A 17,535-nucleotide genomic window follows, 5' to 3' on the forward strand; every position below is an offset into this window, starting at 1 on the left:
ATAGGGACTCCGAGTCCAGTTCAAAAAGTTTTCCATTCAATTTTTAAAATCTGTCTCTCCTTATTATAGTAGGAAAATATTTGCATGTGTTAGATGTGATCTGTTTTATAAGATGCTGTTGACTGGCCATTTCAGCCTCTCTCCGGCAGGACTAATGTTCATATCAAATATTGACACAGCTGTTTCCAGAGAACGTTTTGAGAGATTTCCTATTTAAAAAAAAAATGAAATGAATACTGTGAATCATTGAGGCCGTATGGTAAATGTAGAATAGGTCTACTGTTGGGCTGCAGCGACAGAGAAAATATAAGTCTTTCCTGGCACAAATCCACATATCCCAATGCCCCCTGCTTACTTGATGCGGATACAGTCATCATTTGTGCTGATCAGGATGACATCTAGTCTGTGTTATTTCTAGTGTCTGCCAGTCCTGTTGCCTTCTTTCCGCCCACTGACTGACAAAAGCCACAGACAGCAGCAGACCCAAAGGCTTTATCCAGACGGTCATGTTGAGAATCCATCCATCAGCAGAGAGTGGGCAGAGAGGTCATGAACTGTGCTGCCCCTCAACTAAACAGAACTGCTATCTGCTGTAGTTATCAGACTATTATGTGCGCTCAGGATCTCCCACAATGTTAGCCTGCGCTGATCAGCTGAATCCTCTCTCTCTCTCTCTCTCTCTCTCTGTCTGTGTGTGTGTGTGTGTGTGTGTGTGTGTGTGTGTGTGCGTGTGCGCATGCGTGCGAGAGAGATAGAGAGGCAGAGACTTGACAAATTAATAAATGTGGGGCTAGTGGGCGGCAGGTTTAGCCGATACTGGCGACTATATCAATCCTTCAGACATCAGAATCGGCGCCAGGGCCCTGAACATCAGCTCCAGGACAAACAGTTCACCTTAATTTATCATGATATTCCTTGATATCGATATTGGGACAACATTGGTACTTTCACAAAATACTGAAACAATGATTTTGATAAATAATCATCAGTATGTGGACATAAGAACTAAGAGGGTAAAGAAAAACATATAAAGCAAGTAGAACAGTCTGCTAAATTCAGAAAATCACCTCAATGCAGCCTTTAAAACCAGGAGAGCACAACATTTATGTCACACCACAATATAACCATATCCAAGCCATACTTTTACATACCATCCACAGTCAATACAAACATGCACACACACCAAGCAGAAAGAGCAAATGCACATATGGGGCTGCAGTGACCTCCCTGATATATTTTGTTTTCCTTCACTGTTTTGGGTAAGCAGCACAGATTGCTTACATCAAATTAGGAGGTTAAGCAATTCTCTGCTTAAAACTCGGGACTCAATCTAATCCCCCCTGTGGAGAGTGCTCCATTGTCAATGTTGAGCCCTGTCTGCGAACTTAATGAGGATTAGAGCAGCCTAGCTGCATCGGACATTGAATCAATGCTCATCTTTTCTGCTGATTGGACTCTGCTGACTTGACCAACACACTCCCCTTTTAGTTTTATCTTGCAATCCACATGGTTTGTCTGACCCTTTTTTGTGTTCCACAGAGTTTCGTGTGGTACCATTGTAAACTTGAAGTTGACTGACAAAAATAGCTTCTAATGCATTGTTTTGTGTTGGTTTTTCTCTGTAGATGAAAAAGAAGAGGGGATACTTGGCAGCATCCTCCTACCAAGCTTTCATATATCCATGCTGTCTGTGGATGATCACATTAACAGAAAATATGCCTTCAAGGTCAGAGCATGTTTTCATTCCTGTCAAACTTTGTTAGACTGCACATTCTATGGTTGAGTACATTTCAAGGGTAGAAAAGTAAAGCACTGCTAGACTTTAAAGCTCTAATAAAATAAGATGGTAAGAGCTCAAACTACAAAGGTCTCAAACGGTACTTTTGATCACTGGTATGCAGTTTGAAAGTTAGTGTTTTCTTTAGCATATAAATCAACTTCTAGGTTTACTTTGATTTAGCAAAGCTTTGTTCTAGTAATAATGTTTGATTGACAGTGAAAACTGGAAGTGCACACTGCTGAGGCAAAGAAAATGCTTGCCAACAGTTAAATGCCTGTGCTGGGGAAGTAGAGCATTGCAGTACTCTTACTTGACTCGGAAACCCCAAGTTTCAGGGCAACAGGCATATTTAACGGGATCTCAGTGGTGTGTACAGTATTTGACTGTGGGTCCTTCATAAACCCTAAGAGACAACAAAGTTGACCTGCCAAGTACAGCCAAACACAGACGCCCGGGAGTCTGCTCAAGGTCTCTCCAACCACACAGCCCACTCCTTTTCCAACTTAGTCTCAGGCTGAAAGAGAGAAAGCTGAGTTAGAGAGAGAAACACGAGAGCAAAGGCTGGCCTCTTCAGTTAATAGTCAGCAATGGGATGACTTTTTGACTGCATAGTTTTCATTCTTAACTTTTCCTGTCCCTTGTTGATGTGGCTCTGTCATTAAAAGTTGCTTATTTCTCAAGATTATTCTGAAGTAGGTGGAGTGGTGACAGGGTGTTTTTTGTTTTCCAGGGATTGGTAAACAGGATATTGAGGTTGTTCACTAAACATTCTGTTTTTCTCTTTCTGTGTCTGGCTGTAACAATAAATTGCTTCACTGCAAGCGGACAGAGCAACTGTGGAACAATGTGTCTGCCATACAATGCACTGCATGGTAAGTCCTACAGTATTGTGGCAGATTTACTACCCTAATCTAGTGGTATGCATGAAACTCAGGTTGCTCACCCATTGCTAAGAAATATGACATGTGTTTCTCCAGTTCTGCATTCTTCTTTTTTAGTGATAATTGCATAAAGCAGCCTACATTTATTAACCGGTTAAGTGTAAAGATCCCAGTTGACTTGAACCTTGTCTCTTTCTCTTTCAGGTTACTTTCTCTGTGTGTCACTTTTCCTGTCCCTGATCCTGTCCATTGTCAAAACAGGCGACACATCCCAACATGCGGACATACTATTTTTGCACTGACACAGCCAAAGAGATGGAGTCATGGATGAAAGTAATGACAGAAGCTGCACTTGTGCATGCAGAGCCGGTCAAAAGGTTTGTAATATTTTTACAGAGAGCCTGCATTTTATGTGAAGTTTGGGGATTGCAGTGGGTTGTTTTGCTTTTGAACGGAGAAAAAAAGACATTGAAAAAGGGCAATTGAGGACAGTTCTTAAAACAAGTATGATTGACTTTGCATTCCTTGGTTCATCCTCCCTTATTTTCCTTTTCATCATTTGTACTGTAAGCAAGTGCTTTTCAATCCCTCTGTTAAGCCTGTTAAGTTCTTAAGCAACAATTCAGCACCAGTGTTTGACATCTCTGCTCTGTGGGTTTGTTGAAGAAGCGGTGACTCTTTTGAATGTTGTGATACTATTTTTACTATCAAAGTTTATTACAGAGAAACATACACAAGCCATGTGTATGTGGGCATATATGCACCGTGACTGCATGTTACAGGTGGTTCAGGGGATGTTGTGTACAGCTGTGCTGGCTGATCAGGATCACTGACTCAATAGGATAGGGTTTTTTCCTGCCTTTTTTTAAACTGTGGTAAATGTCTGTCATTTGGCAGCCTGCCTGTCTAATGCCCTCCTTTTACATGGGCGAGCAGAGGCGTAATGGTAAAGTGCTTTGTAATTACACAGAGCAGTAGAGCCTGAAATCAACTGAAATGCGTTGTTAAATTGGACTCTGTGATGCTGCTTTAAGGCTATATAGAATAATAGCACTGTTATATCCATCTAGACTAAAGGCTATACTAGTTTCAACATCTTCTATTTAATCAGTATTGAATTCAATCACATATTTTCATATTTTAAGCTGGTGGGTATTGTAAAAACAGAACAAGATTCAGTAGCCTGAATCCTACAGACAGTCTGATTAAATGCACGCAGACTTTTCAGAGGGCTAAATGTGTGCTCTACTGGGCTGGTGGAGCCACAGAAGGCTGGAGAAGACATTACGTGACTGGTGCGGCTATTTAAAAGGATACAAGTGGAAACTCTGAAGGAATGCCTCTCCTACTGCCCTCTTATTGCTAACCCAGTGAGCCATGCTGCTGAGGGGAATTTGCTAAACTTTGAAGCTGTGACCTTGAGTCTTGCTAAGGCCAAGGAGTCGTGGTGTCTATTACCTCAGGAGACCTCCCTAAGGACCACTGAGCTGTAGATAGGTCTACTAGAGAGGGTCAAAAAGGAGCCGCAAATGGATTACCAGAGTCTGAGCAGCACCTTTGAGATGTGCCCCAGCAGAGGCAGCGTTTTATTGGAGATATCTGATTTCCTTTTACACGCATGGCCTCCTCTGGCAGCTGGAGGAAACATTGTGCTCCTCCACCCATTTTCTTTGCACTTTTTTTATATCAGAGCTGCCCCCATTAACAAACTTTACAAATGTAGCTGCAACAATTCATCAATTAGTTATCAACTATTAAATTAATCACCAACTATTTGATAATCCATTATTCAGTTTGAGTAATCCTTAAAAAAAACAATGTCAACTTCTCTGATTCTAGCTTCTTTAAGTGAGTATTTTCTGGTTGCCTAACTTCTTTATGATGGTAAACTGAAACTCTGTGGACAAAAATGTCATTTGAGAATGTCATCTAGGGCTTTGGTAAACTGTGATTTTCCACAATTTTTTCACATTTTGTACACCAAAAAATGAATCGATTAATCAAGAAAATAATCGACAGAATCATCATAATCAACAAAGAGAAAGTGTTTGTTACAGCCCTACATACTTTAAACAATTACTCAAAAACCCTTTACTGGTCTACGTCAGAGATGTGTATCCCAGCTGCCAAATTTAAATCTTTCCATGTCTGCCAGGTGATCTTATGTGTCTTGATTGCCTCTTGTTATCATTCTAACGCCTCCTTATCTTTATCAGGTTGGACAGGCTAAAAGTGGAGCAGTGTGGACCGCAAGAGATCAACCATGTGGCTAACCACAGGCCGCCCCTCACACAGCCTGAAATCCAGAACAATGAACGCAACCGTGAGGTGGACCGTGAGGTGGACCGTGAGCGCGCTGCAGCAGTCCCCTCCGCTGCAGCAGAAGAAGAAAGGAAGCAGCGAGACGCTGAGCGCTATGGCTTCCAGAAGGATGGGATGGAGCGCGAGCGTCCGCTCACCAAGATCAACAGTATTAAACTGCAGCCAGCTCAGGCAGCAGCTGTCAAGGCTAACATTGCCTCGCCGCAGACTCCGACAGAAATGGATGGCTCACACCGCGGGCCCCAGGTCAATGGATCTGGTGAGCAGAGTCCAGCTGATGGGATGGGAGCCCCTCCTCGGAGAAGTCCCACCCAGGAGCCAGACCGCGGCCTGAGCAGGACCAGCTCCATGCAGCAACTGGAGCAGTGGGTCCGCACACAAAGAGGGCGCAACCAGGACGATGACACCAGGAGGTTGGATTGATTAATGTCATAATGCAATTATTACATTATGTGATCTCAAACTATAGGTGCTGCAAGAGGAGAAAATATGCCAGCACAAGTTGTTTTAGGGTTATTGCACAAGAGTCCAATCTTGTCCTACTTCCACAACAAGAAGTGGAACTTGGCTAAACTTGGTGTAATCTAGAAATAGTGATTGACCTGCATCTTGAGACTGGAGGGATTCTCCTTCAGCATCAGAGTGCCCACATACAGTACATATGCAGACTCAGATTTTCCAAAGCTTCTTAGACCCATTTCTTTCTCATTCTGTGCTGTTTAAAGCTCGAGGATTCACAGGCTCCTTACCATGATTCAGACAATTTGATATGGACACTATAGAGTGTGCCAGTGAGTAGAACTGGGGATAAACAATAGCTGAGCAGAGCTTTTGGCCAGAGTTACAGCCTGCCGCTGACCCTGCTGTGAGAGTCACATTTTTAATTGGTTGAGATTAAACTTGCTCCCTCATTGTGTCTGTCTGTCTGTCTGCCTGCCCGCCCGTCTGTCAGTGTGTCTGTCCCTCCATATGTTTATCTGTCTGTCATTTTCTCGTCGCCTGGCCTGTGCTCACTTTTGACACAGCCATGCTTCTTTGGCTACACTCACTCTTTGAATAATTTACTAAAAAATGGACCTACACATCTGTTTTAAGCAATGCATGAAATAGATGACCACAGATAAAACCACCATAGCAAATCCCCGATGCTTATTTCTGTAGTTAGTCCTCTGTGATAAGCGCGTACAATCCCACTCTGTTTTTTCTGTTTGTCATTAAATGCATGTCCTCCAGAATGAGGTTTAGTTTCCATGTAGTCACAAGACTTTTATTTTTTTAATGCTACTGGGTTTTTACAGACCAGTGAGTGTTCCAGCCACAATCTGTCAGGGAGTCTCAATAGGAAGCTCTCTCACTGCCAGCTGCACTGACTTTGAACCCACTGTGGGAGGGGAGCTTTTCAAAGTTTTGTTGTCTCTTGGATGGTCTGGCTTTTTCCTGTAGAGGATCTTTAGAATGAAGGGTCGGATTGAATCCAAATAGAGGACTAGAGATGTTTTTTTGCAATAACAAATCAAAAACATTTCACTGCTTTGCGATTTCATACCATGACATTGCTTTGATGGGTGAGTTAGTGAGCGAGTTTTAATTGGGTGTTTTTGTTTGACGTTATTCAAAATAAAAATGCAGAGAAATCAAAGTCTAATTGACTATAAACAACTTCTTCCCCTCTTTGAACCTTTTAGGTAGAGCATCTTATTCATGGAACAAAATCTTTGCTTTCAATGATAAAGTAGTTGAAGAAGGATTAAATTGTACCTCCTTTGAGGGCTGATGATAAAATCCTAATCAAACAATATAGATATAAAAGCAGCAAAAAAAGCTGTGTCCAAACAGTGTGTGAAACCAGTATCTCTGCTACTCGTCTGTTTTATTATTAATAAGTTAATAGTACCAATAAATCACTTTACTTTCACTGAACATTAAGTGAGAGTTTGTGTTCAGCAGCTAAATAAGATCTCTTTATCTCCTTCATAACAACTTCTGTTTTCTTTCTCCCCAGCGTTACGTCCTACCAGACGCTGCCTAGAAACATGCCAAGCCATCGGGTTCCCTATATGCCTCATTATGGCGATGGCTACTGCAGTATGCCCAGGAATAGCATGGCACAGCGGGACAGCATCTGCAGCATGTCGCCGTCGTTGTACGACCAGGCCCTGGGTCCCTCGCCGGTTGACAAGCGCCGCTCCATGCGCGACGACACCATGTGGCAGTTATTTGAGTGGCAGCAAAGGCAGGCCTACACCAGGCCGCCGGGACTCTACAGCAACATGGCCAGTCCCAAAACCATGATCAACCTGTCGGAGCATGCTGCACCAAGCCACTCCATCCCCCCCTCGCCCTCCCATGGCTCCCTGTCCATGTACGGTGGCTACTCTCCGATGCGGTCCTACAACATGCACAGTGCCCGTTCAGAGGTGTCCTCGCCCGTCTATAGAAGAGACCTGAGCATTGACAGACGGCTCAGGCCACAAATCAACAAGGTCAGTTAAGGCAGATTTAAATACTAAAGCGGTGGTTCACCCACATAACAAAAAATGAATATCATCGACCTTATTGAGTTTTGTAGATAGTTTTGGTTCCATTTACTCAGATTTTAAGATACCCGTCCCTGAGATGAATGGAGGTGAGTAAAATGTATTTGTAATGCTCCCAGGCAGTGTCTGAAAATACCTTGTTGATTCACTGGTAGATGAATGACTGGTAGATGAAAAGATCACCTAAGCATATTTTTTACCAGCCAAAATAGTAAATAGCTTTTTTGTATCACATTTATGGTAATTTCAGTACATTTCATAGAGATAATAATAAGGTATAATGTTGAATCCAACCTTAAAAAAGAGGCTTTCACTCAATGGAGGTGAAAGTGACGACTTTTAAATAATTTCGCTTCAGAGTAAAACACAGCACTCTTCTCTCTCGTCTATCTTTCCATTGCAACTCTTTTCAAAAGTCACAGCAGCAATAATATTTTCCAAACTTTGATGGTTAAATTTAGCAATTAATCTATGGTTTATATGCGTGCTGAACTGTGTTTGTGTTTGTTAAACTCAGACAGAACCAACACAGCTGCAATATCAACAAAACACGGTAGTGACTCTTTAATAGCTTTTTATAATATGACTATCTTGGTACAAACATTTACCCGCCTGTGTGGCCTCCAGAGATTTACTCGCCAAATGGAAAATCCATCTCATTTGTTGCTTGGCGGTTGTTAATTTCAGACGCTGCTCCCAGCATTACATTTTTTATTTAAAAGAAATAAAGGGCAACATTTCTTTCTATGATCAATGTTAGAAGTTGCTCAACTGTTTCCATCTCCATTGACAGAATGTGCCATACTTTAGATTATCTGGAATAACAGAAATGCATTTTTCGATATTTTGAGCAGCACAAACAACATTCCATTCATCTTTACTGTGTTTGTTGAGACAGAAATCTGCGGGTATGTCAGTACTTAAAATATCTAAATTGCTAAATTACACATAATACCACAAAATATTGCTTCATATTTTGGTGAAGCATTCAGCTGTGAATGATTATTTAAAACAATTCACAGTATAAAATGACTGTTTTGTGTTTAATGTATTGTGTCCTGCAGTATGCCTACCCACCTGATAGGAGGTCGATGCCAGCAGGGATCCCGGTCCAGACTATCAATGCCCAGTCACTCCAAGGCAAAACAGTAAGGCCTCATCCATCTCGTCTCTGTCCCTCACTTTCTTCTGTCTGAAATTTTGGGAATACACCACCCAGTAATTTCAAGCTCCGGCTCCGCACATTTATTCCTTTGAGTTTAATTGGACTTCCTTTGAGCGACAAGGCTATTTTCATAACACCTTCTACCCTCCTTTTCTCCCTCTTTCTGTCCTTCATTTCCCTCCAAGAAGACATTGTGACAGAATCGTAAAAGACAGACTTAGACAGAACTCGGATGCATGTTCCAAGTGGTAGGATTTAGGATATGTTCACTTCAGGAGCTCCTTTGACTCGCTTCACATCAGTGGAGACTTAAAAACCCTGTCAGTCACAACTCTCTAAGCCAGATCAGGAATTTATGTCAGAGCCGCAAACATGCTATGTCCTCATGGAGCTGGTAAAGTGTGAACTGGATTCTGAGATAAATGCTAAACTGTTCTTCTGTCTTGAGTGGATGTGTATACTTTGCATGCTGCTGACAGCGATAGCACCTTGGATAATCTCACAGTGCTGAGCTGCATGAAAACTCAATACCTAGATATAACAACTGTTCACCTCTTGGGAGCCTGATACCTCTAAATCTCCTGTCCTGGTGTGTTCTCTCCTTTCCTCTCCCACTCCCCCTGCGGTGTGTCCCTGTTTCATTGTGGCTGTGCATCCCTCCCTTCCTCCCTCCCTTGCAGCCTGAGGAACTGACTCTGCTGCTGATAAAGCTGCGGCGGCAGCAGGCAGAGCTAAACAGTATCCGGGATCACACTGTAGCACAGCTTATGCAACTTAACATGGATGGCGACAACCCAAAGGTCAGGCCCCCAGAGATGCCCCTGCAGGCGTGTGTGTTAGCGTGTGCTGCTGTGTGTGCCATCTTTACCCACTTCCATTATGCATCAGGATCCAGGGGATTTTTTTTTTTTTCACACACAGCTGATGAGGAGGAAAGGCGCTACAGTCGGCATTTTCTCTACACTTTCGCTTGAAGTTGTCCGCTCATCATATTTATGGAACTAACTTTTCCCAAACCCTGTGAATTGTCTGGAAACAAAAATAATAATTTTTTTCTTACAACCAGCATCTGACTTTTTATAGCTCATCCAGTCATTAAATTTGTCATTTTACTTCCCTGAAGAGTCCAGACAGATGTTATCCAGAAATGAAACTTAAAGCCATTGGTGAGCTTAAAAGAACAGCCAGCTAAGAAGGTCAAGGCTGTTGGCATACGTGAATGTTTGCATTTTAAGTCTCTTCTAAGACATCCGACTACAGATTTGACTGTTCCTGATGTAGGTCAGCCAGGCCTGAGGTGGAGAATGGATGGATGTGAGGGATTTAGGTTTATAATCATTTGTGCACTGTTTTTTAGCTACTTCTCTAAACCTAATTTGTAGTCTCCTTGTACCACTATAGCCAAATATTGTTGCCTTACCTTCTGTCATCCAGTTAAATGGATATAGTTTAGGTATGATTTGAACGAGAGCCCTGCTGTTATATTATTGGCAGATTTTATCAACTCATATTGGCCTATCTCTAATATGTATTTATTGGCCTACATGTTGACTGATACAACACATTTCTTTTAACAGATTATGCAAAATAAGTTAACTCTGTCAGTGCACTAGTTTCATTTTAGACATTAAAGTTTATTGTTAAACTTTAAAATCTCGTGCCTCCGTTACATACAGATCTGTGTTTGATAATCACATTTAAGGGATCGTTGCCAAAAAGTGCGTATATTGACCACCGATATTTAGATAATGGATTTTTTTACTCCCTAATATCGGAATCGAGTATTGGTCAAGCTCTAATCTGAACCTCAGTTTACTGCCTTCTTTGTAGTTTGCCTGCATGGCCATTTGGTCATTATGAAGCTCTTTCATGTCCCATAATGAACTCATTCTGTTACTTTTTCCTTTTTCTTCACCTTGACTGGTCCTGCCTTCCTTTCTGTCCGTTTTTTCTTTGGGTATACTGTACTTGACATGTGTGTTTGTGTGAGTAAGAGAGGACACAGCGAACATTAGAGAAAGAACGTGACGTCTTTACTTTTCTTTTCTTTTGTCTTACTCTGCTGTTGTCTTTTTTCTATCCTCTTCTTTTTGCTGCTGACGTTAGAACGACATTCTCTCGCATCACCTCCAAAGGAACCTCATGTATTTGGACAATCAGGTGGGGTAATGCATGAATGCATGGCCCTGTCTCCTCATGAACTGAACTCATTTAATGCTTTGCTATGATTAAAGTAATCAGTACTGTTTGCCTAGGTAACTTATCATTAATTCATTTAATGTTAGTTTTATAGGCACAGCTACATAGCATGAGCCAGTGTCACATACTGCAGCATTTATAGCCTCAGCTAATTTGCAATGCACGTCCCTAGATGGGCCTGTTCATTCATTCATTAGTCTGAATACATACCTTAAACCCACTGTCAGCTTTACTAACTTAATATCTGGATATCACTCTATTCTTTATAGTTATATAGTTATAGTTTGGAGGTGTGGCAGCTTTATGTGTCCCATATACAGTACCGTGCATATAGAGAGCCGTGTATCATGTCTTTCATAATCTGTTTTTTTTATTGCTCTAAAGTGCTTTGAGAGTTTGAGTATTACAAAACTGCAATGTACAGCACACAGAGGCCCAATAACATATTTCTAATAATGAATATATGGAAAATAACTTCATACTTCAATGAGAGAGCCTCAGATTTGTGTAACCTTTGAGAAATATGTCATTTTGCTCTTCACACTGAAACCTAAGTCATGAGGCTCAACATTTACCATCTGCTGCACTGCACTACATAGATCACAACAAAACTGCTGCTATTTTGGCATAATTAAACCACATCACAGTTTAACAGCAACTTCCACTGCTAATAAGTAAGCATCCTCGAGCTTTGCTCCACAATGTCTTCCTGATCCTGTTTGTAAAGCGTGTCTTTATGGTTCCTGTTGCTGTCTCCATCCCTGTCCACTCTGGATATTTGTGTTTGCTTCTTGAGAGAGATCAAGTGAGGTTGTAACAACGTTGTTGGTGTTGTCTCTGAAGTGAAGCTATAAACTGACATTTGCCATATTGCTCCTCTCCACACTGGACTAGATGAAGGAAAATGACCCTTTAATCGTCATGACTCACACTTTGATTGAGAACTCTGCCCCAAGGCCTCAACTTTACCAGCAAGTAAGGCCAGCCAAAGGCTTTGCTCCGCCTCATCCTCACCACCAGTCGCTGTTGTTATTTTTGGTCTGTCGTGCAATGCTCCTCCTCCGGTGTCCAAGTCCTCATGGCATCTTGAGACTGGTCTCCCTGTATTGTTTGTATCGCCAGCACCTCCTCATCCATTGCTTTTGACTGTTCTCTTATTCTGAGAAGTCATGCCAATATGAGCATGACTTATAAAAGAGTAGTATGATGTGTATGCTTCACTGTTCAGTCGAATTCCTTCCTCACTCTCTGGGCTGGATATAGTTTCCTCTAGAAGTTGTTTAGAAAACAACAAGGCTAGCTGTAGAATTGTCCTACATCAAAGGCTAAAGCTGTGGTTGCACCCAAATCATTTAGGTAGTGAAGCTTTTTGTATTTACTCCCCTTTTGTCTGGAACCAGTGAAGGTTAGTGTGTGATTTTTCATAGCCCTTTGCAGAATGTGCTCCCTCTCATTAGCAGAGCCACCTGGGCCTGTCAGAGGGACTCTAATTAGTTTGACTTAATTCTGTGTTGCCAGACGTGTCACTTCTCGGTCCAGTGTATTACTAAATACTTTGTCTTTCTGGGAAAAAAGTATTGTAGTGGATTGTTTTTATGCCAAATTTAAATACATTAACGGTGGTATTTATATTGTTCAACTTTTAGCAGGATACAGAAAAATATCAAAGTAATACCAAGTAAGGATTTTGTAGTTGAAGACACTTGAGCATCAGCTGTGCACTTTAAACCTAATATAGCGAGGGAGGCACATTGATGATGAAGATGAAGACAGATGTCTTCAAGGTAAAGTCTCCTTTCTTTTTACCTGTCTGCATTACCTCCCCCTCCTCTTGCCATTCTGCTGGTGGAAAGGATAAAGAGGGCCGGCTTGTGTGTGACGATGGCTATGACATCACTTTTGCCACTTTTGAGACTGCCTCTCGAGGTGTAAAAGTGCCGCCGGAGACCGCCCCCCACCCACCCTCACCCCTCCCACTCATTCATCGGCGCACCAGCCCGGCAACAGCTGCATTCCCACCTGTTCAGCTGCTAAAAGTCTGTCTCTCCCCCTTACCTCCTCCTCCCTCTCTACCCCATGTCACTTGTAATCCACACCACACAACACCACGGTGAAGCTGTGGGAGAGTCTGCATGTTCTGTGTGGAATGCCATGTGGTGCTCAGGTCCCACCTGCTTTAACTGTACTGTGTGGTTCAACTGAGGAAAAAGGTGTGAAGAAAAGTCTGTGTGTGAATGAGTGCGGGTGTGAGTGTTTGGATACAGTGAAGTCTAAAAGTATTTGGGCAGTGTGTCATTTGTTGTTGTTTTGGCTCTGTAGCCCAGCACATTGGATTTTGAAAACATCAATGAAGTTAAAGCAGAAACAGACAACTTTTCAGCTCTCCCCCCTCCTAGTGTTTCCCTGTGGTATTACTGTTGGCACTGCTGTCGCAAACCTAGAAATCCTGATCCCTGTATTAATAAGTCAACATGTTTTGTTACTATCTGATCTAGTAGAAAGAATGCTGGTCTTATCCGGCTCAAGTCCCGATGGTAAGAGAAAACACGTCAGACTTTGACACAACATCGACACTCTCCATCGAGTGACTGCCCGTCCATTCACTTTTATTTTACCTTGGTTGCTATCACTCTCCCTCCTCGCCTTCTTTGTCTCCTCCATCAGCAGGGTTTTTTTCTTTTGCAATGGAGAGAGTCCTCTTTTGTTTAGGCAATGGCAGATGCCATTTTTGCCGTAATTGTATCCTTTGTTTTGTGGGGGAAAATCAATAGGTAAGGAATAGGGATGTAAATTAAAGCTGAAAGTTGGCACTTTGACCTATTTAGTCATTGTATCATTTCATGTCCAATGCAAGCACAAACACAAAACAACAAAATAAATATGTCACTGTCCTTATATTTATAGACTGCACATGTATTTTTAGATTTAGAGGAGTGAGTGAACAATGAAGCATAATGTGATGAATGGATTTTCTGGAAACATGGGATCCAATGCAGTTGAAATAATTCCTTGAGTTTGAGCACTGTGGTTTTTTTTTAAAATCTTTAAAATAAGTAGATGAATGATTTTAATACAGGCGGATGAAGGATGAGTTTTTCTCCTTTTGGTTCTCTAACTACATAAATGCAGGTGCTGTTATATAAGAAACACAGGTATTGAGACAGTGCAAACTAGTGTAGAAGTAACAGCAACACGCTCTGTCACTGAACTACTTTTTTCTGCATTTTAGCCTGGACTAAAGTGACTAAACTGTTTCTAATTGTTCTGAGCATTATGGCTGTGAGTTAAGTCCCAAGGAGCTCCGTGGTTATGTCATTATTATGGGAATATCTTTAAGCAATATTGCACTTAGCCTTAACACAACACACACACAGTTGACCGCAGCTACTGGACTGGCAGAGTCCTTCTGGACCAATTAGCTGCAGAGCAGGTGCTGGAGATAAACAGAGTTGGTGGACACGGCGTATGTGCTGACTCCAGAGTTTAGAAAGCAAGATTGTTATACATGCCTTCGCCTTGCATTTCCAATAAAACCAATGTGCTGTGCTGATGCTGATGGAGACAAACGATTGTGGGTGATGAAACACGAGGCACCAGAATCTGTGTTTGGACTGGCTGCTGTCCCACTGTTGGTTTACTAACTTAGATGGTCTGATTCAGTGAAATATGAGTTTACGCTCAAGGACAAATCCTGTGGCTCAGTGAGAGAGCCCTGTCGTGACACTGCATTAGATCTCCAGATTCTGACGTATATGTGCACATTCGGTGTTTCTGTCTAATTCTCTGTCTTTCTTCACAGTTGAGTCCAGAAGACTACAGGGAACGCGCCTATACATGTATGCCAGAAGAGGTGGACATTGATGTAAGTTCACTGTTGCACTCTCGCACAACATGATGCTCCATTCTGCTATACACAATGGGTCACAACTCTTTATTGTTTTTGTCTCCAGACTAAACTGAGCAGGTTGTGTGAGCAGGATAAATTGGTGAGGACACAAGAGGAGAAACTTCAGCAGCTTTACAGAGAGAAGGTAAATAAACACTTCACATCTGTCATCATCGTCACATCTCTCACACAAAACACAGTTTGAAATGTTTACAACAACGTGGTGAAAAAAAACAAACAAAAAAGAATATACAGTTTACGCTCTGTTTAAGTTCGAAGAATAGCTTGAGTGAAGTGTATATGCACAAAACTGAGAAAGAGAGAACTAAAAAGCTTTTTGCATCTGTTGTAATGCTTAACTGTAGCCAAGTTACTGTCATACTGTCAATATATCTGATTGTCCACTGTTAGTAGACCGTAACATTTTATTGGTCACTGTTAGGCCTGCACGATATGAGGAAAATCTGCAATGTGTGATAACATTGTTCAATATTGCGATGATGCAATGACTTAAGTAAATAACCAAATCTTGAAGTGTGCATATTATCTCTCCAGATTAATTGTAAAACAGCACTGACAGTTTAACCAATAAGTGAGTTACTTGCAGCCATACTGTTTTTAATACCATTGTAAGACGTATGAAAGCTAGAAAGCGGGTCATCGGCTATAAAAGTTTGAGAGGCTTGTGTAATCCATCACGACTTTGTTAAAGTTATACCTGATCTCAAAGGTTACGTTGACAAATTACACTCTCATGCTGTATGTGTGTTTGATATGTTCTGTGTTCCATCAGCACACCCTGGAGACGGCACTGCTGTCAGCAAGCCAGGAGATAGAGATGGGCTCTGATAACCCTGCTGCCCTGCAGAGCGTCATGCAGCAGAGTGACTTACTGCAGAGCGGCCTGCTCAGCACCTGCAGAGAGCTTTCCCGAGTCACAGCTGTGAGTCATGCAGCACATTCACGCACACTCATGCTGGACTCTGACGCTCTGTTTCTTCAGGAGGAGGATGCAAGTTTTTGTCTGCTTGTTAACATTGTCATTCACAAAGTGTACTTTTCCAAACCAGGAGCTGGAGCGGTCGTGGAGGGAGTATGACAAGCTGGAAACAGATGTGACTCTGGCTAAGAACAACCTGCTGGAGCAACTTGAAGCACTTGGAAGCCCTCAGGTAGAATCATTCTTGCAACTGAAGCTGCGCTGCCTCACTCTTTCACCACTTCTGCTGTCTAACTCTTGCATGGTATAACAGTCAAGGTTTGGTTCCAGTAGATGTACTGCTGAGGTTCAAAGAAAGCTGAAAATGTGACAGATTACCTTGAACACCTTTTGTAGACATTTTTTTTTGCCTTGGGGAAAAGGTAGAGAAGATTTCTGGAGCACTCCAGTTCCCTTAGCTGCAGCATGGAGAGAAGTAACTGAGAGATCAAAGCTACATAGTGAGTGATTGATGACTTGAGCAGGTCTTAATTAAGTCTGTCTTTTATCTTGTCCTTTATCACCTGAGAGGTGTAGAGACAGAGAGAGAACAGTTATTCCTGGTTCAGCCTGAGTCAGAGCCATTGCTAATTTAGAGTAGACAAGTCAGAGGGCCAGCAGGGAGCCTGGACATCCTTCTTTTAAGTGTCCTTCACTCACAGAGAAACCTGTCAGTGAGGAGGAGATAATGACGCATCTGTTTCCCTTGGTCTTTTGCCCTTCCCTGTGTCCATAAAACCAAGTTTTAATTAAGTATTAATTTGCAGTTCACGTTGGGTGATTTGTGAACAAGTGTGTTTTCTGTCCACACCCAGACGGAGCCCCCCAGCCAGCAGCATGTCCACATCCAGAAAGAACTTTGGAGGATTCAGGATGTGATGGAGGCCCTCAATAAACATAAAGCTCAGAGAAATGCTGTTGATGGCTCGTATGGGCCCATGAACAACTACAGCAAGCACAGAAATGAGGTGAGGCACCACCTGCGGTCATGTGGACCCTAATATTCCACAAATAATCAGATTTAATGCCCAATCTGAATAAAAATGCACCATGTATCTGCCTCAATCAGAATTGATTTTCAATCTGGTTGTGAGGGGGGTGTAAACCTTTGATAATCTGCCCACGTGAATGCATAATCTGACCGTTTCTCTGTGGTTGGACTGATTATATTCTCTCTGTGCATGTTTTCCACATGTGGGGGTAACGTTAGGGGGGTTGAATGAATTTCCAGAAGGGGAGGAAACATGTATATCTTAACAATTTTACTAGTCACCTAGGGTTATACATAAGTTCACTTACAGGAATGAAATATCAACTCTTTTAACTGTTCTGCCTGTTGTTGCCAGGAACACTCTCCTAATTGATGTTACTTGGTACAGGGTCGTAACAAGTAAAGCATGTGTTAAAGTTGAAATTTCGTCTAAAGTACATGCCGAATTTAAAAACTTGTTTTGCTGAATCACAAGTTGTCTTTTTTTTTTTTTTGTTAGATGTGTACATTCACCAGAAAGCAAAGAAATTCAAAATTATGATACTTTATAAATGGAATTTGGCACAGCAGGTTCCCCATAGAACAGAAGAGTCAAATTCCATTAAAATATCTGTCACTATACTGTACATGTGCCTGTGGCCCTATCGGCCAATGTACATTGGCAGATTAGATGCTGCTGCGGGTGAAATCCCTGTGTTCATTTTAAAAAAGTCATATCCTGATAAAATGCTTTGGGGTATGTAAACACACATCTTATCTGATCACTTTATAAAGCGTCCATGTAAACACTTAAGT

At 41.9% G+C, this 17,535-nt stretch overlaps 1 protein-coding gene across 17 annotated transcripts in view; it reads left to right on the top strand.

Moving 5' to 3' along the window:
* The window catches only part of LOC311263933 (pleckstrin homology domain-containing family A member 5-like), a 90,940-nt gene that overhangs the window by 64,945 nt on the left and 8,460 nt on the right, over nt 1–17,535 (top strand). For 7 of the 17 annotated variants that reach the window (XM_084364317.1, XM_084364329.1, XM_084364326.1 and 4 more), the window contains 13 exons: nt 1,626–1,726; nt 2,923–3,038; nt 4,878–5,396; nt 6,986–7,466; nt 8,585–8,668; nt 9,366–9,485; nt 10,792–10,845; nt 11,779–11,859; nt 14,684–14,746; nt 14,835–14,915; nt 15,564–15,713; nt 15,841–15,942; nt 16,565–16,717. In XM_084364317.1, coding sequence (XP_084220443.1) covers nt 1,626–1,726; nt 2,923–3,038; nt 4,878–5,396; nt 6,986–7,466; nt 8,585–8,668; nt 9,366–9,485; nt 10,792–10,845; nt 11,779–11,859; nt 14,684–14,746; nt 14,835–14,915; nt 15,564–15,713; nt 15,841–15,942; nt 16,565–16,717 — 2,105 coding nt within the window. Of the gene's footprint in view, nt 1–1,625; nt 1,727–2,568; nt 2,653–2,865; nt 3,039–4,877; nt 5,397–6,985; nt 7,467–8,584; nt 8,669–9,365; nt 9,486–10,791; nt 10,846–11,778; nt 11,860–14,683; nt 14,747–14,834; nt 14,916–15,563; nt 15,714–15,840; nt 15,943–16,564; nt 16,718–17,535 lie in introns of those variants that run through there. The other 10 variants (XM_084364330.1, XM_084364331.1, XM_084364318.1 and 7 more) reach the window with 3 other exon arrangements.

Source organism: Pagrus pagrus (assembly GCF_965226575.1).
Source record: "Pagrus pagrus genome assembly, chromosome: 10".
Lineage (NCBI taxonomy): Eukaryota > Metazoa > Chordata > Actinopteri > Spariformes > Sparidae > Pagrus > Pagrus pagrus.